This window comes from Phoxinus phoxinus (assembly GCF_949152265.1).
Source record: "Phoxinus phoxinus genome assembly, chromosome: 18".
Classification (NCBI taxonomy): Eukaryota; Metazoa; Chordata; class Actinopteri; order Cypriniformes; family Leuciscidae; genus Phoxinus; species Phoxinus phoxinus.
Genome location: NC_136893.1, coordinates 2,940,970 through 2,961,959, shown reverse-complemented (window position 1 = coordinate 2,961,959; position 20,990 = coordinate 2,940,970). Strand labels below are relative to the sequence as shown.

Below are 20,990 nucleotides of genomic sequence, written 5' to 3'. Positions count from 1 at the left end.
TAGCCTATATTTTCTTTTTTTAAAAAGAGATTTAATTCAAGATGTTCACACAAGGACCTAAATTATTTTAATATGCATTTATTATAAATTAATAAATCAATACATCATATTAATCAATATATTAATATTACAATAACTATAAAATAGAATATATCTGATTCAAGATGTTCACATTTTACTTTATTTATTTATAATACATTATTATTTATCCTCTATTATTTTCTATTATTGTATTATTTTTATTTTTTTACGTGCTCCTCCCCTTTTGTGTTGTCACTGTGTTATTGTGAATAAATAAATATGCATGTATTTATGCAAATAAATGTAGATTTTATTTATTTATATAATATGTACTTGCTACTTTCTCTTTCAGTTCTGCTGCTGTGTGCAACATGGGTTGTGTAGTTTCACTTTCTTTTTCGCCTACATCTCCCAGCGACGTCTCCCGAAATCCACTCGGTTCCTTTTATTTTCTCAATTGTGTCGTAATGCCTTGAGAAACTGCACATTTACCTGCTTCACGCGCTCGTGATCACCTGGGATTATTATAAAGTATATTCAGCCCCGGGCGCGTGTGTTCGTGTATGCAACTGAACCAGAAACAGCTCCAACTTCGCTTTGCATTGAAATCAAAAGCGAATCCAGTAAATCCAGTCCATCAGGAGCATTCAGCTGGAGTGCAGGGATGGTAAGGAAACTCGGGCTGCAGATATAGTGTGATATATATATTGGGATTGTGTTGGAGTGGATCAGCATGGAGCTCCGGGCGGCATCAGCGGGCGCTCAGCAGCAGCTGGCCGGTGACAGGACGCACGAGTCCCGCATGGACGAGTACCTGCGCTCGCAAGGCTTTTACCGCAAAAAGATCGCCAAGGACGGGTCGTGTCTGTTCAGGGCCGTGGCAGAACAGGTCAGAAGACTGATACTGATATTTACAACCACAATTTTTAATGTGTCACGATTTTAATGTTTATAAACACACTGTTTTAAATACACTTTAAACGTCCCTAGTAATACGCCTTAAATGTGTCTCACCGACTGCTAAACATATCATGTCACTCAAAGTCACTGAAGTAAAACTTATTTCCCTGTTTTCATAGCACTTCTGAACTAAATGTCACGGTTTGTAGTTTCTACGGGTTGTCAAAATCACTTTTTAGTTTATCTGAAGCTAATTAGCTTTAGCACACTAGCAGTTTATGCTAACATATGCACTAATAATAATAACAACATGGGTGTGGTTTATTGCTGCTTTAATACTAATAGATGCTTCTTATTTAAATAAACGATTACTTATTTAATCTCTAAAAGGTGTGAATTGAGTATCTAAACTATAGGCTAACTTAATCATTAAAGTTTCGTTAGATATTATCGGTTGTCGTCTTGATTTTACTTAATTTACCATGAAGTTTGATATGAATGGTTAATTAAATGGTCTTTTTATTAATATATTGTACATGTTATTAATATATTGTACAGGTTCGTAAATCCATGCAGGACACAACTTATTTAATAATTAGTACTAACGTTACCTGATCAGGTGCCTCACTATAATTAATTATTATTTTTATTCTTATTAAATTTTAATACAAATATTCAACATATTATACGAAGTTATGTAGTTTCAGATGTATTATTTAACCTTATAGGATATTGATTATTTGTTAGATGAACTTAAGGATATGTCTCGAGACTGTTGTATATGAATTTGTATTAATATTAATGTTATTCATATTTAATTAATGGTGTTAATACATTAAATATTATATAATGGACTCAATGATACGGTTAAGAGATAAAGTATTGCTGAATCATCACTTGCATTCTGAATGGATTCAGTGCTGTGAGTTTTGATAAACCTGTTATTCCAGATTATGAAAGCTGAATGATGAATGTAATAAACTGTTTGTTTGTTTGTGTGTGTGTGTGTGTGTGTGTGTTTGTTTGATTGACAGGTGTTGCACTGCCAGGGTTTACACACTAAAGTGCGGGCGGCCTGTGTGAATTATCTGAAACAGAACAGATCTAACTATGAGCTGGTGAGACTAAAAACAAATTGTATTTATATATTTACATTTTACATTCCGTTATGAACACATCAGAAGTGTCAGTTGACCTCTGACCTGTTGTATTAAACTTGGTGTCTTTGTTCTTTCTCGGTGTGTGTGGTAGTTTATCGAAGGCGATTTTGAGACATACCTGGAGAATTTACGGGATCCTCAGGTAACAACAAAACTTTGTACTTTCAGGCAGACGCTCTTATCAAAAGTGCTTTATAGAAACATTGGACTTGGTTGTGATTTCACAGACTCTCTTAATGTTGAAATGTAGTAATTTTTAACACTCTTTCTCTTTATTCCTCCGTCCGTCTAGAGCTGGGTTGGACAGGTGGAGATCACCGTTTTGGCTGAGCTCTATAAGTGAGAATATTACATTTCCTTACGTCTTTAGACTGCATATTCTGAGGCATGAACTGTGATGTCAGTTGTGCATTATGCTCATTTGTTCAAAATGGGATTTATAAAATGTCTAATTTGAAAATGTCTATAAATTATGATTTTGAAGGGAAAAGTGTTTGTATGTAAATCGCAGCAGTGCAAAATGCATCATATATCACATATGATGAACAAGATTATCAATGCATGAATTAAAGGAATGCAAGCGATTTCTGATGCAGTTTTCCGTGCATCATTTTTTAAAAATGACATTCCAGCATATGGGCCGAAACAAATCATATAAAACAATGAAATGGGTCACAGACACAGTAACATGAATTTCTCTTAAAGTGCCCCTATTATGCTATTTTAAATGTTCATAATTTAGTTTTGGAGTCTCCTGCAACAGGTTTACATGCATCCAAGGTTAAAAAACACTTTAATTTTCTCGTAATATATACATTGCAGCATCAGCGCTTTTCTTAAAGAGTCTGAAAATGGTTTTGATAAAAGTTTCGGTCTCCCTAAACCCGTCTTATCAAGGACTACTCTGCTCTGATTGGTCAGATTACCCAGTCTGTTGTGAATGGTCTACTCTGCTCTGATTGGTCAGATGACCCAGTCTGTTGTGATTGGTCTACTCTGATTGGTCAGACGCCCAGTCTGTTGTGATTGGTCTACTGTGCTCTGATGGGTCAGATGACTCAGTCTGTTGTGATTGGTCTACTCTGCTCTGATTGGTCAGATGACTCAGTCTGTTGTGATTGGTCTACTCTTCTCTGATTGGTCAGATGACTCAGTCTATTGTGATTGGTCTACTCTGCTCTGATTGGTCAGATGACTCAGTCTGTTGTGATTGGTCTACTCTTCTCTGATTGGTCAGATGACTCAGTCTATTGTGATTGGTCTACTCTGCTCTGATTAATCACACGGCTCAGTCTGTTGTGATTGGTCTACTGTGCTCTGATTGGTCAGATGACTCAGTCTATTGTGATTGGTCTACTCTGCTCTGATTGGTCAGATGACTCAGTCTGTTGTGATTGGTCTACTCTGCTCTGATTGGTCAGATGACCCAGTCTGTTGTGATTGGTCTACTCTGCTCTGATTGGTCAGATGACCCAGTCTGTTGTGATTGGTCTACTCTGCTCTGATTAATCACACGGCTCAGTCTGTTGTGATTGGTCGACCGCTTACAGCGTGTCAGAAACCATATCAGAATTTCAGCAGTTGATACACAGTGATACGAACAGTAACGATGCCGTCAGTTTTTCCGTATGAATTTCAGCGCAAGTCCTCGTCTTTTTGAAGTGCATCAAACTGCATTCGCAGGGCAGAAAACGGCGTCTTCTCAACATGAACAACACGAACCAAACTCTTCCAGTCTCAGATACAACCACAGCGTTTGAGGGTCAAAGCAGACGCTGGTCACCGGCAGCCAATGAAAACCATAGACTGGAATTATGCAAATTTGTTACAACCGTACGTGGGTTCGAGCAGGAAGTGAGACTGGACTTACTGACGACTCTCTTCAGCATTTCAGAGTCGATTCCTTCTCTGTTTATCTGCACTTTGAGCTTTGAAGCTTTGCAGAACTTTTACATTCACAGCTTTATTACACACTGCATGACAAGGAAAGATCAGAAAAAGCAATATAAGTGCTCTTTAAAGGAACACTCCGACTTTTTGGGACTTTAGCCTATTCACCTTATCCCCCAGAGTTAGATAAGTCCATACATACCTTTTTCATCTCCGTGCGTGCTATAAGTCTGTTTGACGCACCCACCGCTAGCCTAGCTTAGCACAAAGACTGGATGTGAATGGTTGCAGCTAGCATACTAATCCAAATAAGTGACAAAATAACGCAAACATTTTCCTATTTACATGTTGTGATTTGTATAGTCACAGAGTGTACAAAAAACAAAGTCACATGAGACACAGACATTGTAACCGTATAAATACTGGGAACTATATTCTCTGAAGGCGAAGCACTGCTACTTGGGCGGAGTGATAACCGCAGCACCTGACGCGCCGTGGTGAGGAGCAGAGAGTTCGTTCAGAGCGCGTCTCAGGTGCTGCGGTTATCACTCCGCCCTATATTCAGGGGATATAGTTCCCAGTATTTATACGGTTAAAATATGTCTGTGTCTCATGTGACTTTGTTTTTTGTACACTCTGTGACTATACAAATCACAACATGTAAATAGGAAAATGTTTGCGTTATTTTGCCACTTATTTGGATTAGTATGCCAGCTGCAACCATTTACATCCAGTCTTTGTGCTAAGCTAGGCTAGCGGTGGGTGCGTCAAACAGACTTATAGCACGCTCAGAGATGAAAAAGGTATGTATGGACTTATCTAACTCTGGGGGATAAGGTGAATAGCCTAAAGTCCCAAAAAGTCGGAGTGTTCCTTTAACTTCAGTGTCTTAACTTCCATTGGTTTCCACCGCATTGCTGCTCATTTGCATAAAGTTACTCAATTCTCAACTTTGTTGCATTGCTCGACAACCTTACATTGCATTGAAATCATTGAACTTCTTCTGTTCACAAAATATTGCTGTCAGTGAACACCGCTTGAGTGTCACAACAATAGCGGCTTTACATTTAATATCAAAAGATTAAAGTGTTTTTTTTTTTATATTAACAGATCATTTTTTATATTATCTCTGATGGTGTAATGTTTATTTCTTCCAGGCATGACTTCATTATTTTCCAGGTGCCTGATCAACCACCCGTGAACATCACAGAGAATGGCTTCCCTGATAAGGTGCAGACTTGCATTCATGCTAGATTATTAAAAAAAAAAATGAATCGCCATAACACTGAAATAAATCTCTCTCTCTTTCTCGTCAGGTGCGACTGTGCTTCCTCAACGGAAACCATTATGACAGTGTTTACCCACAAACCTTTGAGAAAAGTGCTGCTGTATGTCAGTGTGAGTGCTTCTTCTTTATTCAGTGAATCAATGCTGCGATATGTGACCCTGGACCACAAAACCAGTCTTATGGGTAATTTTTTTTTAAATAGAGATTTATACATCATCTGAAAGCTGAATAAATAATAATAAATTATCTTTCCATTGATGTGTGGTGTGTTAGGATAGGACAATATTTGTTCGAGTTACAACTATTGAAAATCTGGAATCTGAGGAGCAAAAAAATGTAAACATTGAGAAAATCTCCTTTAAAGTTGTGCATTTATGTTCACGATTGTGCTGCATTCACTCACAAAAATACATGTTTTATATATTTACGGTAGGAGATTTACTAAATATCTTCATGGATCATGATCTTTACTTAATATCCTAATGATTTTTGGCATAAAAGAAAAATGTATAATTTTGACCCGTACGATGTATGGTTGGCTATTGACACAGATATACCCGTGCGGCTCCAGACTGGGTTTGTGGTCCAGGGTCACAGATATGCTTTCAGTGTCAGAACCGAAACCGTTTCTCCATCTCTAGCGATCCTGTACGAGCTGCTGTATGATCGAGTGTGTGGCGTCGAGCGCGGCGTGTTAGGGCCGTGTATGAAAGGAGGAAGAGGACGAGAAAAACTCGACTCAGAAGAATGCAAGAGCAGTGAAGAGTCTGACCTGGAGGAAGACGAGTTCTGGTACGTATGAGTTTGCATGAGACTTCATTTGTCGCAGTTTCATTTGGGCAATGTGATTATAGTTTTTAATGAGCGGATGATGACATGTTGGACTGGTTTTGGCATATCTTAAAGGTTGTGTAGGTAAGAATTGTCTAAAGAACTTTTTTTCAAATTGGCTTAAACTGTCTTTATATACCAATACATAATTAAAATGTAAGTACTTTGAAAAAGAGAGTATAAAGATTGAGTGACTCTAGTGTATTTAATCTTCAAAAAACACAGCTCATTAATTCCTACCGGGACGAAACAAGTGATTGGCTTGCGCGACTGTCACCCTCCGTCGCCATGACTACCGCCGCTATTACTGGCTCTGCCCACGTGCGCGCAGTCGCGCAAGCCGTTTTTAGGTGGGAGTGAATGGAATTAATGAGCTGTGTTTATTGAAGATTAAATACACTAGAGTCACTCAGTTTTTATACTCTCTATTTCAGAGTACTTGCATTTTAATTATGTATGTATGTTACAAATTTAAATAAAAGTTTTTTTTAGACAATTCTGACCTACCCTACCTTTAATCTATAGGCTTATAATATATCATTAGATACACTTCCGTTCAAGTTTTGGATCAGTACGATTTTTAATGTTTTTAAAAAATAAGTCTCTTCTGCTCACCAAGGCCGCATTTATTTATTTATTTTTATTAACAAAAGAGTAACATATACAAGGTAAGAAATCAGTGACACATATACATACAGAAGAGAGAGAAGAACAAAAACTAAATAATAACAACGAGAAAAAAAAGGGCTTAGTATTGTTGTCGATATTTATAATCAATAATACAATATCAATATTAGTAGTGTTATTATCGATGATAATAATAATCATGACAACAATAGTAGTGTTAGTTTTAGTGTTTTATGATAGTATTAGTAATAGTAACAACAATAACAATACATTAAGATTAGTCCATAAGCCATTGTCTATTTGTTCTAAACTATGCATTTATTTGATTAAAAATACAAAATAATATAGTAATATTCTGAAATATTATTGCAATTTAAATAATCAGTTTTCTATGTGAATATATAGTAAAGTGTAATTTATTCCTGTGATCAAAGCTGAATGTTCAGCATCATTACTCCAGTCTTCAGTGTCACATGATCCTTCACAAATCAGTGTAATATGATGATCTGATGCTCAAGAAACATTTCTCATTATTATCAATGTTTAAACAGTTATTTACATTTTTATTTCAGGATTTTTTGATGGATAGAAAGTTCAAAAGAACAGCATTAATCTGAAATAGAAAGCTTTTGTCCAGTCACCTTTTTTTTATGTGAATTTGGTGAAACTGCATTAAAAAACACTGAATGGAAACTCCATGATGTCTATAAATTCAAAAAAAATATTATTTGAGGTAAAAAATGACCTCAAAAATGTTTTACCTCAAAAAATTGACGTGGATAATTTTTTATCAGATGCGCATTAAACTACGATGGAAACACATTTACCGAATAATTCTCTTGATGCGCAACAAAAACTGCCGTGACTTTCCCTCAGCAGAGGCTGTGATTGGATAACTGGAGTAACCAGCGGACCAATCACATCACAGCATCTCAGATGTTCTTTTAGTCGTTCTGAAACTCCGGAGTCAAAGTCTGTCATCAGAATAATGTGGTTTAATTATTGAAGCGTCTCGCACGGTTGCGTTCTCAAACACCAGCATCCGAACGTTTATTGAGTTTCCTCATTTATGACGGAGGATAAAAGCCACAGTTTCTTCCCCGATCGCAGCAACTTCCATATTTATTGCAGATATTTTGAGCCAATTTCCCAGAAAGTGACCATTTTGAACACATGTGATGGAAAAAGTGCTTTATGAATGCAATATTCCAATTTTGCACATTTTAAGGATATGTCTCCAGACTGTTGTATATGAATTAGATTAATGTTATGCATATTTAATTATTATTGGTGTTAATAAATTTTTGCTATTGTTTTATGATCCAGTCATTTCCAATGCATGAAATCAAGTCCTGTGCTTATGATCTGCTTCACTTGGAAATATGTATCATTACAGAGGTTAAATACATTGGAAATACAATTTAATAACTAGTTTTATTAAAAATGTTGGTGTGTGTGTGTTGCTCTTTTTAGGTCCAGTGAAAGCGTAGAAAAGACGACCAATGTGATGAACGTCAGACCGCAGAGGGTGATTTCCTCTCTCTTGAAGATTGAAATATCAGTATTTTTGAAGACACTCTGACTTCGTAGGATGAAATATTGTGTAACGAGTCTGTCTGTGCTTCAGGGTCGTGGGAGGGGCCAGTCTCGAGGAAGGGGGCGTGGCCTTCTGTCCGCTAAGACGCAAAAGTCCCTAAACCCCGCCCTCTACAGGAACGTGGAGTACGATGTGTGGCTCCGCTCTAAACGAAGTACATTAAATTTAGTTTGTGTCTTGATTTAATGATTTATATTCATATTTTTTTAATAACTATGTGTGTGTTTAGTTCAACAGCAGCGAGATTTCTGCATTGCCGCAGGAATGCAATACGCTATCGGGGACAAGTGCAAGGTTAGCAGTGTGTGTGTTGATGTTTATAAACTTATTTATATATATATATATATATATATTTTTTTTTTAAGTAGCATTTGATTAATACAGGTTCACACCATTTAAAAGTTTGGAGTGGGGATCAAACTACTGACCAAAAGTACTGTGAAAATTGTGAAATATTATTACAATTTAAAATAAATGTTTTCTATATTAATATATTGTATCGTTACTCCAGTCTTCAGTGTCACATGATTCTTCAGAAATCATTCTGATATGATGTTGATGCTCAAAAACATTGATGATTATTATCAATGTAAAAAAAATTTTTTGATTTGTGCTGATTAATATTTTTGTGGAAACCGTGATAGATTTTCTTTTTCATGATTCTTTGATGAATAGAAAGTTCAAAAGAACTGCATTTATTTGAAATATTTTTTTTTTTACATTATATATGTCGTTACTGTCACTTTTGAACAGTTTAATGCATCCTTGCTAAATAAAAGTATTAATTTCTTTAAAAAACTAAAACAAAACATCTTACTGACCCCAAAGTTTTGAACAGTAGTCTATGTATATGCTGTTATTATTTATTTTTTATTATTTATTATATATTTCCCTGCTTTTGTTTTTATTAATATAATACTTTTATGTTGTTTTAATATATATTTTAATTGTTATTTGTATTTTTTAACTCCGTCACTGCATGTTTTTTGTTTAAAACACCATGTGAAGCATTTTAAGTATGAAATACATATCTAAAATAAATCAAAAGTGTTCTTCTCTTCAGAGCTGTCTCGATGTAGTGTTCTCGTCTTCCTCAGGTGCAGCTGAGTGGCAGCAATCGCTTCTATAACGCTTACGTTCAGGAAGTCAGTCCTGACAACGGGCCAGTCACTGTGTTTATTGAGGAACTCAACAGACCGTACGTGTTTCTGTTTATCTCTATACGTGTGTGTGAAGGTGTTTTCTGGGTATGTTCTGGCACTACCTGCTGTTTTAGAAAGAGGAGTATGCAGTGTATGTACTGGGCATGTGCAGTGTACAACCAGAGCTCACTATTTAAAAGAAAAGCAATATGCAGTATATATTATAGCAGTGTGTACTTTACAAAGTACAGTAGTATTCAATTCCATACATCACAGAAGTCTTGAGTCTGACGTGAATGTGCTGTGAATTTTAACTGCCTTATCTAGTGCAGGGAGATTAAAATAAATAAATATATATATATATATATATATATATATATATATATATATATATATATATATATATATATATATATATATATATATATATATATATATTTATATATAATATATGTACACATCCATTCAAAAGTTTTGGATCGGTAAGATGGTAACCCGAGGTTTTTATGTTTTTAAAAGAAGTCTTATAAGCTCACTAATCATTTATTTGTTAAAAATAATAATAATAATAATATTGTTAAATATTATGACAACTTAAAATAATAGTTTTCCATTTAAATATATTTTAAAATGTAATTTATTCCTGTGATCAAAGCTGAATTTTCAGCATCATTAGTCTTCAGGATCACATGATCCTTCAGAAATTATTCTAATATGCAGGTTTGATAATTTTTTTAAATTTATTTATTTATTATTATCAATGTTGAAAACTGTTTTTTTTCAAGATTTTTTGATGAAAAGAAAGTAAAAAAGAACAGCATTTATTTGAAATAGAATATTTTGAAACATTATAAATGTATTTACTGTAAATTTTGATCAATTTAATTAATCCTTGATGAATAAAAGTATTGATTTCTTTTATTTTCCCCACCCAAAAAAATAAAATACATTCTTACTGATCATCCTCTTACTGACCCCAAACTTTTGAACGCCAGTGTTTAACGTTACAAAAGCTTCCATTTCAGATTAATGCTGTTCTTTTGAACTTTCTATCCATCAAATGATCCTGAAATAAAAATATAAATAAATTTTTTTAACATTGATAATAATCACAAATGTTTTTTGAGCATCAAATCATCATATTACACTGATTTCTGAAGGATCATGTGACACTGAAGACTGGAGTAATGATGCTGAAAACTCAGCTTTGATCACAGGAATAAATCCCACTTTACTATATATTCACAATAGAAAACAGTTGATTTACACTGGAATAATATTTCACAATATTACTGTTTTTATTGGATTTTTAATCAAATAAATGCATGGTGAGCAGAAGAAACCTCTTTTAAAAACATTAATCCAATCCAAAACTTTTGAACGGCAGTGTATATATGTATATACTGTATATAAATTGCTCTTTGTATCGGTATACAATTATTTTTAAATTAGTCAAATTATTAGTTATTATCAAATTAATTATTATTATTTTTATTTCCATTAACCAACAGGCAATAGCATGGAAATTCCTGGATGAAAATATTTTGTTGCTTTTATTTTTTGTTATATTTTTAAAGGAAAGAAAACATATTTTAGACAAAAACAAATTGTTTTACAGATAATGTATTTTCTTAGCCTTTAAATAACAATATACAATATTAAACTATGAATCACCTTGTGCATTCCCTTGTGTGTGTGTGTTTAGACAATCTGTGCCGTTGTTGAGTTTGCGTCTTCCGTCTGAAGAGCCTCAGTCATGGCAGACGGTGTCGGACAAGAGCAAGAGACACAGCGTCCCGAACAACGGCGCGCAGACGCCCTCCGGTACGATCTCTCTCTAGATCACAAACACACGTGAATGACATCAACTCACACACACTCACTGTCTGGGTTTCTCTGTGCAGAATGGGAGAGCAGAGGAGGTCGGAGGTCAAACAAAGCCCCGCTTCAGTCAGCGTCCAGTGCTCGAGTGCATAAGCAGCACTCCTGGCCTCCGCAAGCCTTCCCAGAAGAGCCGGCTGGTGGACGCAACAAGTTCAGGTGTGCTTTACTGGCCTGTAGTTACAAATATCACACTTTTTATTTTTAACACATGAAATTTGTTCCTCATTTTCAGTGTTGGGGAAAGTTACTTTTAAAAGTAATGCATTACAATATTGCGTTACTCCCCCAAAAAGTAATTAATTGCGTTACTTTTTATAAAAAAAGTAATGCGTTACATTACTTTTGCGTTACTTTTACATATCTGGGCTGGGCTTGCTAGTTTGTTTTTTAATAACAACCCAAAAAGTTATATTTTTAATAATAATAATAATAATTTGTTACATAATGTAACATTATTATTATTATTCAAATTAGTCTAGTCTGCTGTAATTAGTCTATACCTGATGGTTATTTTAGTTCTAAACGACACACACACACACACACACACACACACTCTCTCTCTCTCTGTCACACACTCACACAAACACACACTGTCTCTCTCTCTCTCTCACACATACACACACTCACACAGACACACACCCTCCTCACTTTATTTCTCTCAACATAGGGACAGGAGAGCTGTCAGTCAATAAATGTGAAATGTGAATTAACTTAAATACTTTTTCAAGTTACAACAAAATATTTATTTATTTTATTTATTTATACGTTTATGTATATAGAGACAGTCCAAAACGGGAAAATATGTATTGCACATCGAGAGTGTAGCATAAGCTAATTTGCGTCTTTTCTTAAAAAAATATAATATATATACTAATCATAGAATAAAGCGAATACAGCATGTAATTTATACACATACAAATACAAACCTAAATGACCTGTACCTATTTTAGGGATGCTCACAACCCTGGCATGAATAACTAATTAAAACAGACATTTATTACATTTATATATGTGTGCAGTTCTGGTTTAGTAATGCGTTACTTTAGTTAGTTGGAAAAGTAATCTGATTAGGTAACTGAAGTTACTTGTAATGATACCCCAACAAAGTCATGTTGTGCAGAAAGAGGCTTCTTCTAAACACACTTGATGTGTGTAAACTGAAACTCTTGCTGGTCTGTGTTTGCAGACGGTCTGATCAGCGCAGCAGTCCTGTGTGTGTTCTCCCAGAGGAGGAAGAGGAGAGCGTCGTGCTGGAGCTTCTGCACAAAGACGAGCACAACTTCCCCTCGCTCGGCACAAGCCCTCAGACGGTGCGTTTGCCTTCTATAGTGTTAGTGTGTGTGGTGATGATATGCAGGTAGAAATAATGTTTGGCGGGACTTGTTTTTTCCGATGCATGATGATATTAGCGGTTTCTCCACGCCACATGGCCGTGGTTATGACAGAAGAAAAAAACATTGTCGTTGGGGAAAAATAAACATTTTGATTTAAAAGAACAATAACAAACATTTCTTAATAAATTTCTTCTTAATACATTTTTAACATTTCTCAACAACAATAAAAACAAACATTTCTACTAGTGCTGTCAAACCGATTAATCGTATCTAACATAAACATTTGTGTTTATATAATATGTGTGTGTGTATACGGTATATATGTATAACACTCATTTATGTATACTGTGTGTAGTTAAATATATATACACACACACATATATATTACATAAAAACAAGCTTTTATGTTAGATGCGATTAATCGATTTGACAGCGCTATCCTCAACACAACTTTTCTTAATAATATACATTCGCAAATAGAGACATTTATTAAGAAATTATTAGGTTCATTTTTCATTCACCCTGATTTTAGCTCTCAAAGTTTTTCATATTAAATATACACTTTATTCAATAGATATTATTTCAATGTAGCTTTACAGTAATAAGAAAATTACAGAATCAATTATGAAAACTTCATCAAATATGAGACAATGTAAATTAAGATTAAAGAAGCTCTTATAGTGGCTTTATTCAGCTTTAGTACTCCAGTACAGTACTTGTGTAAAGTGCTTCACTTAATGACAAAGATACAGATGCATATATTTGTGCTATAATAGTTTCCTCTGAACTTAGGCCACTGCTGGTGAGGTCGTAAAGAAAGGAGGGGACAGGAGAGGCTCTCGGAAGAAGGACCAGAAGGAGTGTGTTTCAGAGACAGGTGAAGCTCCGCCCCCTTTATTGCCAGGCTGAAGCAATCAAGCGTGCCGCACAAGTCCTGAAAAGTGAAGCCAAAGCGTCTCGATGGCCCCCCGGCGACTGGTCCTAGTATAGGTCATAAACCCCGCCTCCCCGTGTTATTTAACGGCATGTGAGACCAACTAAACAATTAAATTACACTTCAAATATCTTTATTCCGAAGATTGTTTCTGTCATTTACTGTAGTTTTTTATCACGCTGATGTAAGTTCAAGTGTTTGTTTTTAAAATAAGTTTGTTTTTAGTTAGTTATTTGATACGGTGGTGTGACTTGACGTCATGATTGACAGCTGTGATTGACAGGTTCTCTGAGCAAAGTAGTCACTGAAGCACCAACAGACTTTTTTCGGGATCTTCGGAGGACTGAGGAGATTTGAGTATCGAAATATCGAAATTTCTATCATTAATTTAAAAAAAGTGCAGGAGCGTGTGCTTGCGATTGATTCTGCGAGAGTGTGGGCGGGGCCTTGATTTCGCGGCTTTACTTCCTGATCGCTACTGCACAGACTCAGGTCCTAAGATGTCAGCGCCATATCGGGACAGTGGAGGCTTCACTTCTCACCAATGGAAGGGGCGTCGTCCATCTTTTTTTACAGTCTATGGAAGCAATTCTAGGCTTCTAAATCATACATATTCTAAATATACATTATAAAGAAGCAAGTGCTACTTTATAATGTATATTTATACATAATCTTAAACATACAGCACAATGGACAGTCACTTTTAAAAAATATTGCATTGCCTTGATATTGCTAACATGGCTGATCATATTTTTATTTATAAATGGAATTATTATCCTGAAGTTTATTTTGGTTTTCGGCTTTCAGAAACATCCCAGAGGCCTGTGCAGAGACAGAAGAGCGCCACTGAAGAAAAACCTGGGGTGAGTTGCATTGAGTAATTTACGCAGATAACAGCTGATTCAGGACTATTTATTATGGCTTTGTTTAAACTGTTGACAGGTGCTCCCAATTTGCACACTTAAAGGATAATTCCGGTATTTAACACCTTGGGTCTATATTGTAGTTTGTTTTGGATGAACAAGAGTGGTGGACAACATTTTTTTGACAATGGTTCCTCTCTCGAGTTTTTGACTATAATAGAATTGGCCATGGACCCATTTAACATTGGAGTCAATGGGCATGTCCGAAAATGTCATTAAAACAACCTTTAACATTAGTTTTCAAAACTGTGCAACTCACCGAGTGATTAGTGATGTTAGTTGATGTTCCAGAAACAAAAAGTGTTGCGAAATACAGTTTCTGTCGTGTTTTATTCGTCATTGAGCGGAAGTTACACGGTTGTGAAGTGTCTGAAAAAAATAGTTCCACTATAGCAAAATAAACTGATTGGAATCATATATTGCGACGATATATTGTTTATAATCATCAACGAACACCACTAACCACTCGGTGAGTTTAACAGTTTTGTAAACGAACATTATTGGCTGTTTTAATGACATTTTCGGACATGCCCATTGACTCCAATGTTAAATGGGTCCATGGCCAATTCTTTTATAGTCAAAAACTCGAGAGAGGAACCATTGTCAAAAAAAATTTGTCCACCACTCTTGTTCATCCAAAACAAACTACAATATACACTCAAGGTGTTAAATACCGGAATTATCCTTTAATTGCATACCGATTTGCATTACTCTGTTCTGTTTTGTAGAATAAATTGTGGGGGGCATCAGGCTCTGATGCTAAATTACAAAATAACCTTATATTATATACTCATACTGTATGAATTTTATAAGTGTGTAGTGCGTCATTTGGTACTCGACTTTTGTCTTTTAGATAACCAAGTATACTAGAAAGTGTTGTAATCACCATATCCAGGTGTATGGCAACAAAACAAGCAATATATCCTGTCCCTTCCATGTTAATCTAAAGTCCTTACAAGTTGCTGGTTTATATTGTGTTCCAGATAAGGGTTTCTGAAGAACCAGTGCAGAGATCTTCTCCAACAATAAAAGAGAAACCCATGCCTGTCTCTCCATCTCCACATCCTGCTGTTATCTTCTCTGGCCCCAAAACAGTCCCATCTTCATCTCAGACTTCATCTGCTACTGCCCCTGGTCTTGATAAATCCTCTCTTGAGGCAAAGACCCCTATTCAGCCAAAGAATAGCCACGCTCGAAGCCCTTACACCAGTCCGTTGGTGTCCACTTTAGCCCCTTCACAGCCCATATCAGTGGCAGCAGTCTCAGTTCCCAACCTTGCATCTATTCAATCTGCCCCTGCATTGAAACCGACCCAACCCTCATTGCAAACTGCCCCAGTGCTCCCCACATCTGAGCATATTTCCCACTCCAATCAAGCCCCATCTCAGATTAACTTGGTTGCATCTCCGATCACCCCGGTCCAAATTCCTGCTGCTAATCCAACTCGAGTTACTCTGGCATCTTGTGGCTCAATCCCAGATGCCCCTGTTGAATCCACCCCGTCCATTCAAACCACTTTTATTTCTAATCCACCCCTCATACCTGCCTCTGCAATACCTGTTTCTGACCAAGCTCCGGCAGCTGCTCGTATACTAGATGCCCCAGAACCGCCTTCTAATACCCATCCCATTGATGGAAGCGTTGGTCCACCAATTGCCCAAAGGACTGTAGATCCTCATACCACTATGACTCCAATCCCTCTTCCCAAAGCTTCCCCACCCTCTATCTCCCCTTCCTCTGGTCCTGCCCATGCTCCACATCCAGACTTACCTCAGTCCTCATGCAATGCACCAGATCCACAACCCTGTGAAACATCGGCCATACCTTCCTCTGGTAAGTTTTGTCTGATTAAGACTTAAGGTCCTTGCACACTGAGTCCGAAATGTCCATAGACTGTAGAAAAGTATGGATGTAGTGTCCGTGACGTCACCTGTAGGTTTCTGAAGAGCATTTATGAAGGCCAAAGTGGGCGGAGCCAGCCGTCGCCATCTTGGTGTTGTGATAAACCGGAAATGGGCAAATAAGCGGGATTAGCTGAGGTGACGTGATGCTAACAGACAGCAGACAAACGGCTAGTAGTGACAGCAGCGGCAATCCACCTGTCACTCATACTTAATTATGCGAAAATGTAAGGCATAATATAATTTAAACAGATGAGTTATAAAAAATTCACCTCTCTCACAGTCATCATGAAGGGCATAATTAGCTATTTAGACCAAAACCACTTTTTGCACCAGGCTGTAAACCTTTTATTTTCTGCTGTAAAGTTAGGCATTTTAACATGGGGGTCTATGGGATTGACTCTCTTTAGGAACCTGTCTCTAGTGGCCAGTCGATGAATTGCAGTTTAAGTCACTTGCGTGTTGGATTCAAGAGACCTGAAAGGTTGCTGCTTAGTTTTTCTTTATTCGTCATCCTAAAAATTCAAAAAGCACAGAAACCTAGAGTCCGATGCGTATTAATACGTTGTGAAAAAAATCGCAAAACAATACAAAAGGGAGTCTTCAAGCAGTGAGGATGACTGTTGTCCTCTCTCTTTTCTTAAAAAAAGAAAAAGAAAGAGGAAATATTGGGTCCATCCAATCCTGAGATTGCGTAGAGAGGAAGGAGAGTTCGCTGTGGGATTATCTCGAGCGATTCAAAGTTTACTTTAGGATGCCAGTGGCTCAGTTTAATGCTTTGCTAGCGATACTGGAGCCACGTTAAAAAAGAAGACAACTAATTTCCGTGAACCAATTGATCTTGAACAATTCTGGATATTGCTGTTCGCTTGTACAGTGGCTCTGAATTGTCAAAATACCTTTTAAAATACTTGCTACGGATGTGAAAAACGCACAAAATTGAACCCGATCCAAAAAAAAATATGACGGACGAAAGTTTCGGAGGCAGTGTGTAAAAGTGATTGACACAACGTGAGGTTGTATTTCATTTTTAATGTGTGAAAATGTCAAACTCGGTGTGCAAGGACCTTTATACGTGGTATTACTTGAAATGCGTAGTAAATCTGGTTCCAAATGTTGACTAGTAAAATCAACCAAGTTCTCACAGAGCATCTCTTGGCCTCCAGGTGTAGCCCCTGCTCCTGACCGCCCATCCCAACCCCAACAAATCCCCTATCCTCATCTCCAATGGTCTCAGCTCCTTCAGGACCCAGTTTATCCAGGATTCCCCCTGAACGAGAAGGGAGAGGTGGAACCACTGCCTCCCTTTTCCCTCTCCCAAAAAGGAGAAGACCTTCCACAAGGTAATGAAAACCCCCAGAGATCCGATATATACCTGTAAAAGCCATTGAATTGACTACAATATCCTCTCAGACGCCCATTATTCAGGGCTAAATGACAATTTTTTTATCTTAGAAATTTGATTTTTAATCTTAGAAATGCCTTCTGTAATTTCAGATATCAATGTCCTCAAGTTCTTCTTCAACCTCGGTGTGAAGGTACACTTCTTCTTTGCATTTGTTGGTTCATTAAAGGATTAGTTCACTTTTTAAAAAACTTTAGCTGATAATTTACTCACCCCGATGTCATCCAAGATGTCCATGTCTTTCTTTCTTCAGTCGAAACGAAATAAAGGTTTTTGATGAACACATTTCTCCATATAATGGACGTCAATGGGCCCCAAACGGGTCAAGGTCCAGATGACAGTGTCAGCGCCGCTTCAACGGGCTTTAAACGACACCAGACGATGAATACGGGTCTTATCTAGCGAACAGTCGCTCATTTCAAACATAAATAAAAAAGTTAAAGTTTTATAAGCACAAACGCTCGCCTTGCTCTGTTCTGTGATGCGCGTTCGTGACGTCACGTAATACGCAATTATGTTGAAAAGGTCGCGCTTGACGAGTCAGTGTTTACAAATGTGCGGAAGGAGGACCATACACACATATTCAAATGTCTTTGTGTCAGTTTATCGTTTAAATGGCCATCTCGTGTGTGTATCCTGGTGTTGTAATATTAAAAAGCCTAAAAGAAAATTTTCGTCAGGACAGAAATGTTTTACTTTTCATAGAAGCGTGACCTTTACAACGTAATTGCGTATTACGTGACGTCACGAACACGCATCACAGAACAGAGCAAGGCGAGCGCTTGTGCTTATAAAACTTAAACTTTTTTATTTATGTTTGAAATGACGATGGTTTCGCTAGATAAGACCCGTATTCATCGTCTGGTGTCGTTTAAAGCCCGTTGAAGCGGCACTGACACTGTCATCTGGACCTTGAACCGTTTGGGGCCCATTGACGTCCATTATATGGAGAAATGTGTTCATCAAAAACCTTAATTTCTTTTCGACTGAAGAAAGAAAGACATGGACATCTTGGATGACATCGGGGTGAGTAAATTATCAGCAAAAGTTTTTTTTAAAGTGAACTAACCCTTTTCTATGCAATTCCATAAATCATGATAGCCATTAGTGTATTCACATACTCCCAATTTCCTCAGGCATACTCTCAGCCGATGTTTCCTCCCATCATTTATCTGGGTCCACTTAACCAAGCCTATCAGATGCACCTCAGAGGGCCTCCTCCTCCTCCTCCTCCTCCCTCCGACTCTCCCGCAAATCCCACAATGACTTCATTGCAACCAGAAAACCCTTCTCCTCCTCAGAATTTGAGCTCAATCCCTGAGCCCTCCTTGGAGAGCCATGCTCCCGGTGCACCGGTACCAGTTGGTACTGGTCATGTTGGTCCCATAGAGATGGGAGGGTACAATGATCATCCTCAATCCGTTCCGATCCAAGTCCCACCAAGAATACCAATGCATTGGTCAACTCCTTCTGGCCAAAGTGCCTATGCTGGGAATTACCCAGCTTCCCCTCAAATGCAGTATTCACCGCAACCCTGTCCACCTCATGGCAATCAGATGTATTCCCCATCATCTGTTGGGTACCATCATATCCCGCCTCCACATATGCCTCATGAAGTCTTAAACCATGTTCCTCATGGTCGGATGGATGTCTTGCAATTTGTTCCTCCCGCATTGGATAGAGGGCAAGAAAACGGCCAGAGGCCTATGAATATGAACCCCCAGTATGGCTCCATGCATAAGATCACTGGCTTTCCAGGAACCCAACCTCAGTTGAGTACTGGTGATTACAAGCCGGTAGATATTCCCGTTTCAATGGCCACAATGCAACCGCACCACTATCCTGGACCTTGTCCCGGTGGTGTACAACCTTTCCAGCTCGGCCAAATGCAAGGAGACATGACCTCTCTAGGCAATGGGAACTTAGGAAGACTTGGGGGCGTCTACGCGAAGAACCTCCACGCTGGACAATTCGCTGAAGACCCTTCCCGCCTCGTCCACGCATATTCTCCCGATGATAATTGGTCAGTTGAGGAGATGGAGATTCCCAATGTGGATCTCAGAATTGGCCATTCCTTCTACAGCCAGTCCTATAGAGCTGGAGGAAGACGTGGCCAAGATGATAGAGGTGGATATCGAGGTCGGAGTCACCGCGCGCGGAAAGATTACTCTAGTCGAGGTCGACCGGATGACCAGTCGTCCTATAGACATTATGCGAGACGAGGTGCAGGGCCAAGTGTCGGGATGCAGTTGCCATATCAGTGATGCGGATATACACTTCTTTTTGGTTTACAATGTCAGATAGACAAAATCTGTTTGAATTTTTTGGGTGGCTTTTGGTACATTACTGATTAGTAATATATCCAATGGTTTTAACAGTTTTCTGTCCCCCCCCCCCCCCCCCCCCCCCCCCCACCCCACACACACACACACATTCTGGTTTAAAATTAAAGCAACTCTTGTTTCATGTTTTGATTTCACAAAAAGCCTAGTGGAAAATGTGTTTGTTTGCATAGATGTTGTAATAAAATCTAATAAATAATCTAGTAATTTTTTTTTCTTGTTGAGCAGAATGCACTTCCCCTACATGCACATTAAAAAGGGAAAAAATATAGATCATACCATTATATTTTGGTTTGAATGTATAAATGTTTCTGATCTATGTGAATTTGATTCTTATAGTTTTCCTTTCCAATCTTTTTTTAATTTAAAGTTATACGTCAAGAATGTTCTACATCTTTTAGCGTTTTTTTTTTTTTTTTAGACTGTCTTAAAGGGCAGATTTTTCCTGAAAAGCTTGTAAGATTCAACTTGTGCGTATAATGGTTTAGCATCTCACCTGACATAGCAAAGTGCCTTTTTGTCATGTTTTACTTGTGTATTTTTGGGGGATTTCAACATAATTGGTTTGCTGTGACCACGCCTTTATCGTGGACTCTCAACCTCTTCCAGATGAACGTTGATGCCTCTAAAGAAATTACTTTTCTGATCCAAAGATGTTGTTTTAACACCAAATAAACGCCTAATAATATATTTCTCGGTTGTCGTCTTTCCATTCATCAGTTGCAATTCCCTCCAAGGAATATATATTTGACCTTATTTAATTATATTCCATTCTTATTTTCATGTCAGTTTTAGTGTGTTCTCTGAAGGA

The 20,990-nt window shown here is 37.4% G+C and overlaps 1 protein-coding gene across 1 annotated transcript; it reads left to right on the top strand.

Moving 5' to 3' along the window:
- The first annotated feature begins 454 nt into the window (after window positions 1-454).
- On the top strand, window positions 455-20,869 carry otud4 (OTU deubiquitinase 4). The gene is made up of 20 exons (XM_079587301.1): window positions 455-910; window positions 1,956-2,039; window positions 2,173-2,223; window positions 2,374-2,420; window positions 5,129-5,201; window positions 5,288-5,369; window positions 5,901-6,051; window positions 8,191-8,245; window positions 8,345-8,468; window positions 8,544-8,608; window positions 9,412-9,512; window positions 11,162-11,280; window positions 11,361-11,496; window positions 12,527-12,650; window positions 13,467-13,551; window positions 14,416-14,471; window positions 15,515-16,364; window positions 17,599-17,775; window positions 17,930-17,970; window positions 18,974-20,869. The coding sequence occupies exons 1-20, from the start codon at window positions 755-757 to the stop codon at window positions 20,099-20,101; spliced, it is 3,705 nt and encodes a 1,234-aa protein (XP_079443427.1). The 5' UTR covers window positions 455-754; the 3' UTR covers window positions 20,102-20,869.
- The last annotated feature ends 121 nt before the right edge of the window (window positions 20,870-20,990 follow it).

Coding starts and splice junctions, on each gene's coding strand:
- otud4 (XM_079587301.1), top strand. CDS start 755: ATGGAGCTCCGGGCGGCATCAGCGGGCGCTCAGCAGCAGCTGGCCGGT. Junction 5,202..5,287: donor AGAATGGCTTCCCTGATAAG/GTGCAGACTTGC, acceptor CTTTCTCGTCAG/GTGCGACTGTGCTTCCTCAA. Junction 8,246..8,344: donor TGAACGTCAGACCGCAGAGG/GTGATTTCCTCT, acceptor TCTGTGCTTCAG/GGTCGTGGGAGGGGCCAGTC.